Source organism: Halyomorpha halys, unplaced genomic scaffold, assembly GCF_000696795.3.
Source record: "Halyomorpha halys isolate HHAL.00 unplaced genomic scaffold, Hhal_1.1 Scaffold979.1, whole genome shotgun sequence".
Taxonomy (NCBI): domain Eukaryota; kingdom Metazoa; phylum Arthropoda; class Insecta; order Hemiptera; family Pentatomidae; genus Halyomorpha; species Halyomorpha halys.
In genome coordinates, this window is record NW_027104784.1 from 25,911 (window position 1) to 37,978 (window position 12,068).

Genomic DNA, 12,068 nt, shown 5'->3' on the forward strand with positions numbered 1-12,068 from the left:
TCCCGCTAGAGAAACTTCCGGTAGTGGGGCAAGCTCCGGGGGTGGAGGAGTCACCTCCAAGGGTGGTGGGCTTTGAACCCCATTTTGATTTAAAGCTTCTAAGTTCATGACCGCTTGTCTGACGATGCTATTGGCAGCCATTATTTTTAAAAAAATGATAGAATAGAAAAAAAAATTGAAAGCTGAGAAAACCACGATAAAAAATTTGTTTTTAAAGTAAATATTACTCCGGTATTTAAAGTCCCGGGTTTCGGCACCAGTTAAGTATTGGCGAAAGCAAAATCTCAAAAAAGAGATGAAGGAATAAGATCTAACACGCTTGAACTGGTGTAAAATACTAGCTTTATTTTTTATTTATTTATTTTTTTCCCGATCCCTCTAAAACAGAAAGAAACAGTGAATTAGTGAATGCTTTATTGTGAAAAGAAAGGAAATTAATCGTGTTGTGTATTAGCTTTTACAACCTTTGTTATTTTAAGGTTACCTGTAATGTTTATTGTTATTTATGAAATATCCATTCTGAATGGTACTATTTTTAAATCCGGAGGTGAGGGGCCTCCTCCACTAGCTTTATTGTGTTCACTACATCTCTTATATACCTCTGATCAGCTGATCCCCTCAGTCAGCTGACAGCAAACTAACAGCTGACTCAAACTGTAACTTATACATATGTACACAGATATTTACTGCTGGAAATAGGTTTTTCTTCAAGTCTGCCATTTCTGTCGAGGTGGCTGTGTATGATTTATTATTTCTGACTATAATTGAATATGTGAGGTACTGATACCAGAAGACTTCAACATTATGTGTTCAATTGGGTTAGGAGATGAATTGACAGGATGAATTTTACCAGAACTAGTCATAAACCTCACATGATGAAAACTTCACTCCATAGGGAACTAACCTACAACTGTGAAGTAGATGGCAAGTCCTACAAGAACTAGCTGTAGGTCCTTACAGGAAGGAAACTTCACTCTACAGGGAACTCGCCTATAGTTGTAAAGAGGAAAGCAAGTCCTACAGGGACTAGCTATAGGTTCTTGCGATAGGAAGGAAAGGTTTAGGAAGAAGAGATCCAGAGAAGTGAAAATCCAATATACATTTCCAAAAATAGCACTAAAATGTCCTGCTCACAATGTATTTTGTTACTCAGTCTCCTAAGGAATTGTTTCTTGAAAGGGGAAATTAACACTTTGGTTTATCAAGTTGTGCTAATTTATTTCTTTGTGGCTATTAAACGCTATGTGTGAGACATTCACTTTTAGTGGATCAGAAGATTCTGTTGCAATCTTTATTTATTCAAAAATACATTTAAGACTTTTACAACATATGAAATTGTTATTTCATTTGTACAATTAAATTATTTACATGACATAGTACAGAAATTAATATATAGTGTTTGTGTGATGATTGTAGTGGTTCACCTGTCGACAGCTAGATTGCCCCAGGTGGCTAATAATTCTTATAGCAGTTGCGGTCACTACATTTAAAATATTTTTGATTATTTATTTGATTTTTCTTGCACCTCCCTTTCTTACTAGTCTGGGAACTGTTTCCCTCAGGGTTATTACCTCTTGAGGTCCCTTATATACCATATTACTTTACAATAGCTGGGGTATGGGTTCCTCCAGCATTGTGGTTATGTTGAAATATTGGTTCCCTATTGGTTACTTCCAGTCTATTCTACTTCTTTGTTGTCCTAGCCTGCCTCAGTTCCAAATAAATTCCCTCCTGTTGTTCCTAATCCTTCAGTTTTAGCCTATCCTTGAAAATGATGGAATGAAGTATTGAAACCTTCTGTGAGATATAGCAACCACTCTTAATACAATGCCAAGGCCAGAAGAAGAAAGATACCTGGTAGAAATTTACAGATTTATAAAAATACATTCAAATATGGGATCAAAATCAAATTTACATTAAAAGAAACTTCAATAGACATAATGTCATTTAAAAATGTTAAAATCAATGGACTAATAAACATATAAATAAAAAGCAAAACAGAAGTGCATCAAAGAAAGTCAATTTAAAAAAAAAGTATAAAAGAGTATAATCAATTATCTATAATAAAAAATGCAAATATAGTGTATCCACCAAAATATTAGCACTAATAATGTCACAATGTAATAAATTTTCAAGAATATGAAACAGCGATTCTACAAAATTTATTGACTTTTTTGTCACAGTGAGTGAAAAATTAAAGAAAAAATATATATAGAGTGTACAAGGGTAACATGAAAATAGTTTATATTATAAGAATATTATAGGTTAAGTTTTAGTGATTGTATTCTATTTAGTGTAAATTCTTTGTTTATAATGATCGTTTCCACTTTCAAATTTAGGCATTAAAATTTTAAAAAAAGGTAGATGATTATCATTGTTTATCCAATCACAACCTTAGAATATGAAATTGTTTAAAAAATGAATGTGTATAAATATAAGCTCTTGTAAAAGAGGTAAGCAGGAAAAAATGTTTAAATATCATTGATTGACAATTAAGGATATTACAGCAATTCATCTCACATTTCTTGTTTACTAAATCAAAGAGTTATGTGTTTTGGAATTCACCATTGCTAGTCAGATGTTAATCTATTTCCCTAAAATATCTGTTTGGAATTTTTTTTTCTATGATTAGAAGACGTTTGTAATCTTATCTATATAAAGTAACATGCCAAGATTAAAACTGTTGAACATTATGATTTCTGATAAGTTTATGGTAAATAACCAATTTGGCATGCTGCAGCAGTATAAGGAATAATATTAACCTTAATTAGTACTTGACAGTTTTGCTTGCTGATAAAATACTGCTTTCTTTTAGATTATGAAAATGTTTCTGACTTAACAATTTATTGATGATTTGTTTTAGTTAATAAACAAATATAAACACTTTTTCAGGTCACTTGCTAAAGGAATAATTAAGTTCTTAGGTGATAATTCACTGATAAATTTCAAAGCTTAATTGTTTTCAGAAAACTAGGTATTTGATAGACGAGTTTACTATTTTATATTCTAATGTCTATTCAACACTTTGATTCTTTTTCGACAGTTCATATTAAATTATCTTTATTTATAATAGCCTGCATTGAGAGATTATTTGCTGGCTAAAGTAAATGTAAGAGTCAATTGTGACATTCCAGTAGCAGAATTATTTTTTTTTACTGAAGTTTTTCACTTATTCGCCTCTTAAGAAATATTAAAATGGTTGTTCAATAAATAAGGTGCTCGGCCATAAAAAATGTTAACTAACATTAAATGTGAATTAAAGCTTTGACATCAGCAGATTCTTTCAGAGTTGATTTCATACAGTTTACAAAGAATTGTTAGCAAATTTACAGTTTTAAAGGCATAATGCTGGTATTAAATTATGGTATGTGACTCCTGGATATAAGTAAAACATTATAATGAACACATATTTTAATATAGTGAAGGAAGCTTTCATTTTTTCAGATACCATGTTTTATGTCCGAGTGCCCCAAATATAGCTATTAAACATTTTAGAGAATTTAATGGAAGTAAATAATGTTTAATATAGGTATATATATATATCCAAGTAGTTATCTTTTATATAAAGTAAATATCGACACAGAGATGGAATATGCGTGTGGTTTGTTTTTCCTTTTTCTAATTGCTAATTTTAAACTTGTTTAACTGTGTAGTCAATTATTTGTAGATCAGTGAACTTTCCTAAATGAGATTGAATAGATTCATCATTAAAGCAAGTTGTTACTGTTTTTTTTTTGCTATAATCATGATAGACATTTTGTAGTTTTTTTTTGTTTTTTTTATCACACTGACAGTTTACCAAAATAAGATGTCCCTATAAAAGAAATAAATCTTAATTTTCATTTATTTTTCATAAAACGTTGCATGATTCGTAATAATTGATTTATACATATTTAGTGATTAACATCAAGACCTGTGGTTCATAAGATAATAAAGGTTAGAAATAAACAAAACTTCTATAATAATATTCTATTTGAAGAACAAACAATTAAAAATGTGCTGTATATAAAATAACACAAAAACTTGCAGTTAAGTAAAAATAGAACTAGTTGTTATAAGAGAACATAGTAGAAGTTTTTAAATTGCAATAAAAACGAGTAAATTTCTGTTTAGGAATATAAATGTGGAAATAAATAAATGAATAATAGAAATATAGTATTTAATGGGGATACTTATAACTAATTATTTAAAAAAAATCAATCATCTGGTCTTATATGAATATCACTAGATAATGAATAATCATTAGAAACCGCTGATTTATTTCTTGTAACACTAGAGGAAACATGTAATTTATCTACTCGATCAAATTGATAAAGCTTTAGACATGTAATCAACACCACATTTCTTAAGTATCGATTGATAATCACAATAATGTAAGTAAATTAAAAATAAATTGTTTAATAAATATTTACTTTAATGAATAATAAATCAATATTCTGCTTATATAGAATCATCAGGAGTTGTTAATTAATTCTTCCTTTCATTATTGCTCCCAAAACTGGAAACATACGCCATACATGAATGGCCATAGTATCATAGTAGCAGTTTATGTTCTTGATCAAATTGATAGAAGTTATTATTCCCATAATCAGAGCCAAAATTCTTAAATAATGATTGACAATTTTGTGAATAAAATATGATCGTATTCCTTGAAACCATGTTTCATAAATGTATAGTGTTTCACTTTCAAACATTGTGTTAGGATTTGTCGATTGACAAAATTCAGAAAAATGTTTATAGTAATACTCATGATGGAAGTTGAAATGTATGTCATGAGAAGAAGATGGTAACCAATAAAGAATGGATGATAGCAAACCAAGATAGCATACCTCTATTGTTATCATTTGTTCCATGTTACATAGAAGGAACTTAACAATCTTTCCCTTGGACTCAAGTTTTCGGTTAAGTCTTCTAATAAGTGCTGGAGAGAATATTTGCTTAATTTTTAGTTGAAACTCGAATCCCAGAGATATCAAGATTGTGCAAACTAAAAATGAACAAAATGCTGTAAACTGAAGCAAGTAAATTGTATACCAGTCGGATGAATCGCCTCTCATGACTTGACAAGAAAAAAAAAACTCTTTATCTTTCAGCTCCGATAAATTGAAGTTGGTGAAGACACTTAGAGGCATGTTAGAACGGAGATAAAATGGTTCAGTGGTCGTTGCTTGGAGAATAGCTATGGTCAGAAGACATATTGTTGAAAACAAAGTCAGTAATCCAGTAGGTGTTAAGGAAAGTATGGGTAAAGTAAGTACAATTCTATCTATAGCTGGATCCACCATACTGAACACCATCAACCATCAAATTCTTCGGCCAGACTGGCCTGGCGTTCTTGTGACGAAGATGGCCGAACCTTATCGAGTACGTACGTTCATGACTTATTAAATCATGTTGTCTTCATTTAAGAGAAGATGGTCGGGGGAGAGGCGGGGAGTGCGGTCAGCAGGAAAACACAAATAATCAAAGAAATGTTTATAAGTCATTTGTTTTTTTTTATAAACAACTTTCTCCATTATATTAGAAAAAATATTTATTTGTATCAAATTTTATATTTTAATGTTTTCCTTAAATGAAATTAATTTTTATTAACTGTTCCTAATAAACATTAATTGAAAATTTGACCAAGTCAATTCAATTTTAAATGCACTCCTTATTTTTTAGAACAGCAAATATATTTTGAGATTCATAACAATCACATTGAAATGAGCCTGAACATAACAGAGAAAGAAGCACGAATTTATCGAGAAAGGCTTAGTGGATCTTCATTATAGATTAACCAAATTATTGGAAATAGCATTTATTATAACTTTTGTTATCATCACTTTTGCAATTAAATGAATGGTTGTACAGATAATTACATTAATGTACAATTAATTACATTAACCCCTATTAACTTCAACGTAGTTAGTTACCTTCAAGGAGCGTGGTCTAATTCTCACCCCTTAGCGTTTTTACTTAAAAGAAGAGTAGGATTATAGCACCTCCCTGGATCATTTCTGGTATGTGGGAAGGTTGTCCTACTGGTTATCAACCTGAATTGGTCCATTCGGCTTTCTCACTCTAGTTAGAATTAACCAGAGTAGGAAAGTCGAGTATTCATTCCGAGGGGTCGTCAAGAAATAAAAATCAAACGCCTAGCCGAAATAGAACCGGCGCCAGTTCAGCCACGCGGGCGATAGACCATCACACTTGTATACCTCTAAAAGATCTTTCTGCTGACTTAATAATTCAAGGGGTATCCTCACTACCTAAGGTAAGAAAATTTTGTATCCATACTGGTAATGTTCAGGTCCTCAGGATTGAAAATTTCTACCTGATTTTTTACTTTCTAGACATCAAGGAACGAATTTGGCTCCCTGTCTGTCTGAGGACGAATGTGTATTTGGGTGTAATCGATATCACCGCAAATCCGATACTAAAGGAATTTTTGGGATCGTGCAAGTTTGTACCCAATAGGGTCAGGTCCCACGTCTATTTTATCCAAATTCAGTGCATTACTTCGCTTATACATGCGTAAATGTATTTTCTTAGGCACATGTTTATTTAAAAAACGCCCAATTTAGCCCAAACTTTGAGGAAATTGGAGGTTTTGTGTAATATTGGCCTGGTCTCAATTTCATTAGATTCCGTCAACTAGTTTTGCTTACGCATGCCTAAACCGGCTTTCTTTGGCATACCTTTATCTTGAAAATGGCCAGTTCAATTTGGCCCAAATGTTTAGGAACTTTTGGGTTTTGTATAATATTAGTCTATTCTTCATCAGATTCCATCTACTATTTTTACTTACGCATGTGAAAAAATCCTTTCTGGAAATTTATTTTATTACTACTAAAATATTATATAACTAAATAGAAATAAAAATTATATTTGCTTGTGATCAAGTGCCTATAAGCTCACTTTTTTTTATTTACAAATAATAACATAGATACATTTTTTAAATCCAAAAATAATTACAACAAAATTAATGAACCTGTTTCAGTAACTTCCATGGGGTTCTAGATGGTAAATCAGTTTACAGATGGGAAATTTATTATTTCGTATTCAATTGAGAAGAAAAGTAAATTTGCCCCGAAAGTGCCATCTCTTGAAAAAAAACTTACTAAAAATCGGTACATTTAGCCTTAAGCAAAGGATACCTAAATATGAATGGCCGTAGCTTCAGTAGGATAATCATGAATGGAGTAAATGTTGATTAATAATATGTATAGCACATCCTCTTTCAAAATTTTCATGTTCATGTTTTGTCAAAAGTAAACTTGAAATAGAAAACTAATGTTGGTGGGAAAAAATATTTGTAGAACTGAGGTTTCTCGAACATCTTGTTTTTGTATAAGTTTGAATATTTTGAATTCTAGCATGAGATGTGGTTCGAGGAAAAGGTATTTACATCTGGTTGTTTCCTCCTACGATCTTTATTTAGATTCTAATTAGAAATAATGACCGAGCTGCTGTCCTTGACCGAACACAACCTGGACCGGGCAGTTGAGGTATAAAATCTCCCGCAATTCAGCCAGCACCTCTCAATTCTGGCCATGTCGCCGTCACTCATCTACGCCTTCCTCTTCATTCTACAGCACATTGCTCTCTCTGTAAGTATATATAGTATATAAATAACTTTATAAGGTGTCTATTTAAATACTATATTTACTATACTATAGATAATGTAATGTATGTGATTCTTCCAATCGCCATGATGTATTTAATGGTTATTATATACTTATCGATTTTTCAGAAAAACCAAGTATCGATAATATGTGATGTAATAGCACGGGAATATGTTTTTTCTGTCAATGCATCGCATTCACGAAATAAATTCGTAACTACTCACAATATTATCCAAATCCAAGGAGATTGCAGCAAAAGCAATTTAAAATAAAAGAAAATTTCTAAAACATCTTATTTAATATCCTTGGTTCTAATTTCTTTTACAAAGGTTCGGTCCATACCTTTTCGTTCAATTACTAAGCCCCTTCTTTTTAATTCCTTCATCAATAAATATTTTATATCACTTTGCTAAGTCAATGGGGTTAAATTATATCAATACTATTATTATGGCATAGTGGTTTTATATTACATTATAAATTTATAATATTCTATTATAAATTAAACCGATTGATTTTTGGATGTATTATAAATATACCCGGACCAGTTCGCAACGTCAGTTGGTCCCAATTATTTTGATGGAGTACTCGTGCCAAATACATTTTGTTTGAACCGGACAGGTAAAATACTTTATATGCAAAATATATGCATTTTATGAAAATAAGAACTTAATGATGTTTGAGAGTCCTAGAAACAAATCTAGTTTTTTCGATAGAAAATTTTTTTCTAGCCTACTACATTGGGTTCGATTTTCAGTTTAAAAATAAAAATATTATTTTGTTATTCCACATCTGAAAATAAATCAATCTATATACAATTATACCACAATTCCATAAATAGAGCACAGTTTTGGAAAAAAAAATGTAAGAAAAATAAACTTGTCCTTCGTAAATTGATTAGAACCGGAGATATAAAATAAAAAGTCATAGAAAAGTTTCTTTTTTTAAAATTTTTTTTATCTGTATGGGTCGGAAGAGCGGAAATTCAACTATCTAACAGTCACAGTTACGTTGGATTTGAATAACATTGTCTAGGGTTTCTAATTTATTTCGTGAACGCCATACATAGGCAGACAAAAAAAATATTAAAAAAAAAAAACCAACACAAAACATTCTAATTTTTGATTTATATGAAATTTCGTATTTAAGTTTTTCAAGAGCCACCATTCATACCATTAGCAAAAATTTGGCAGAAGGGCAGACTATATAAACCATCTGACCCCGCCACCAAGCCACTCAGTTCTTCTCGAGTATCGCCACATCCTGACACTTGTTATGTCAGTATTTCTGATCTACGTCTTCCTGTTCACTCTACAGTACCTCTCTCTCTCTGTAAGTGTACGTCTTTCAAATATCTATCTTATTGACACAAAGAGACACAAAGGGATTTCGAGGTGAAATTAAAACGTTTGATAAATTGCTGTGTACGTTTCATCTTCGGGATCCCAAGTTATGCTTCTGTTTCCCGTTTTAATGCAGAGAGGCTTTATCCTTCCTACCGTCGTAAGTATTTCGTGGTATCCTTCATCTTCCAAGTCATCCAATCCCGTCGTCCTTTATACATCTCCGTATGATTCTTTTTATAATGACTACATATTTACCTTGTATTTTTATTCATGTATCTAATATATGTATGAGGAATTGGAAAATATATATAACGGAGGTATTATAAGCGACTATTGTTTTTAAAACCAATTATCCAACAGTTTATAGTAAGACTAAAAGTAACACACATTCCTTTTTTTTTTTTTTTCCCGAACCCCCTAAAACAGAAATAAGAAGTGAATTAGTAACTGCATTACTGAGAAAAAGAAAAGTAATTCGTGTTGTGTCTTACCGTTTACTACCTTTGGTATTTTAAGGTTACCTGTTATGTTTAATATCATATATGAGCTATCCATTCTAAAAAGAAGCTATTTTAAGTCTGGAGGTGAGGGGCCTCCTTACTCATTCCTACATGTGGCATCACTTTATAAAGCAAACTTTGTCCTGGTTAGTAAAAATAGTTAACGTGAGTTGTACTGTCTTTGCGAAATAATGATTTTTAAATCATCTGCAGCTGGCCAGTAAAAAACGGTTGACTTTGCAATATAATTGGATATTGATTCCCCCGCGTATCAAGAGAATCGAACGCAATACATGTCGAAACTGAACAATATAATGGTAACAAGTCTGTCAGTAATGTTTGTACTAGTTTGTTCGGTAAGTCCATATTGATTGAAGGAACATATTGTCCTTGAGATTATTGTTAGTAAGCGATAATTTGTTTTTATGTATTGACTATAATTTAAGGCAATTAAAGGCAGTGATTCAATCTTTTTTTCAAAGTAGTAAAATTCACGTAGTCATAGTTACAAGAATTCAAGGAGAATAAGTGAATGGAATCAGATATATATCATATTAATCAAATATATTGTGATTTTAGGTTAAAGGGGAGAGAGATGAAGGACATTCATCAAGCACAATCGGCCCGCGTGATGATACACTACTACATCTGTTCATTGAAACCGGAAATATCAATCAAACTATAGAACTTCTAGAACATGGCGCTGGAATCAACAGCAGAGGAAAAGATGGATCCACGCCTCTCCACATTGCTGCCAAGAAGGGCTACAAAACTATTGTTGATTTGTTACTGGAAAGAAATGCAACTGTGGATATAAAAGACGATTATAATAACGCTCCTATACATAATGCAGCAACTTATGGACATTTGGATATTGTTAGGGCACTTCTAGATCACGGTGCTAGTGTCAGTAGTGTGGGATATTTAGGTATGACACCACTGCATATAGCTTCTTCGGAGGGCTATGAGGATATTGTTAATTTCCTATTGGAAAGAAATGCAACTGTGGATATAGGAAACAATCGTAATGATGTTCCAATACAATATGCTGCATATAAAGGGCATCTGAATGTTGTTAGGGCGCTTCTAGATCACGGTGCTAGTGTCAATAGTAGAGGATTTCTCAATAGTACACCACTGCATATTGCTGCTTCAGAGGGCTACGAGGATATTGCTAATTTGCTATTAGAAAGAAATGCAACTGTGGATATAGGAAACAATCGTAATGATGTTCCAATACAATATGCAGCATATAAAGGACATCTGAATGTTGTTAGGGCGCTTCTAGATCACGGTGCTAGTGTCAATATTAAGGGATATGAAAATAGAACAGCACTGCATCTGGCTGCCTGGAAGGGCTACAAGGATATTGTTAATTTCCTATTGGAAAAAAATGCAACTATGGATATAAGAGACAATGGCAATGACGCTCCAATACATTATGCAGTAAAGTATGGGCATTTGAACGTTGTTAAGGCACTTCTAGATAATGGTGATAATATTAATAGTGTGGGAAAGTCGGGTAGGACACCACTGCACTTCGCTGCCCAGGGGGGCTTTGAAGATATTGTTAATTTTCTACTGGAAAGAAATGCAACTGTGAATATAAGAAATAATATCTTTGGCACTCCAATACATGATGCAGTATTTAATGGGCATTTAAATACTGTTAGGGCACTTCTAGACAATGGAGCTAATATCAATATTAAGGGACCTGAAAATAAAACATCACTGCATATCGCTGCCATGAAGGGCTATGAAGATATTGTTAATTTCCTACTCGAAAGAAATGCAACTGTCGATATAAGAGACATAAGAAACGAAGTTCCACTACAAGATGCAGCATTAAAAGGGCATCTGAAAGTTGTAAGGGCACTTCTAGATCACGGTGCTGGGGTTACTATAGATAGTAAGGGATTTAAAGGTAGGACGCCACTGATAAGTGCTGCTAGGATGGGCAATGAAGATATTGTTGAATTGCTACTGGAAAGAAATGCAACTGTTGATCAAATATTAGAAGATAATAACACTGCAATACATTATGCAACAGCTCATGGCCATCTGAATATTGTTAGGGCACTTCTAGATCACGGTGCTAGTGTTAATACTGAGGGAATGTTGAATAATACACCGCTGCAAATTGCTGCTTCGGCGGGCTACGGAGATATTGTTAATTTGCTATTGAAAAGAAATGCAACCCTAGATAAAAGAGATATTTATAATAACGCACCAATACATTATGCAATCAAGATAAGGGACCTAGAAATGGCTATTCAACTTCTAGATCACGGGGCCAATGTTAATATGAAAGGTGCAAATGGGGATACACCACTCATTTTAGCGGTTAGTAATAACACTAAAATCATGGAGGTCCTAAAATCACGCGGGGCTGATGTTGATTCCCAAAACCTTCTAGGCCAAACGGCGCTCCACGTTGCCGCTGCCGAAAGTTACCATGCTGCCGTTGGCTATTTGCTATCCCAGAATCCGAGTTTAGGATTCCAAGATATATTGTGCTATACTCCTCTTCAACGAGCCGCTTATAATCTAAATATAAACTTAATAAATACCTTCTTGGATTACGGGGAGGACATTAATAGAAGAGGTTGTAATAATAT

At 32.6% G+C, this 12,068-nt stretch overlaps 2 protein-coding genes across 2 annotated transcripts in view; both read left to right on the plus strand.

Moving 5' to 3' along the window:
* The window catches only part of LOC106687556 (tyrosine-protein phosphatase non-receptor type 13), a 471,405-nt gene that overhangs the window by 10,039 nt on the left and 449,298 nt on the right, over positions 1-12,068 (plus strand). The window lies entirely within an intron of this gene.
* Positions 6,871-12,063, plus strand: LOC136795258 (ankyrin-1-like; the record flags this gene model as incomplete). The annotated part of the gene is made up of 2 exons (XM_067045215.1): positions 6,871-7,592; positions 10,030-12,063. Coding segments are annotated over exons 1-2 (2,091 nt in total), but the record flags the coding sequence as incomplete, so codon positions are not given.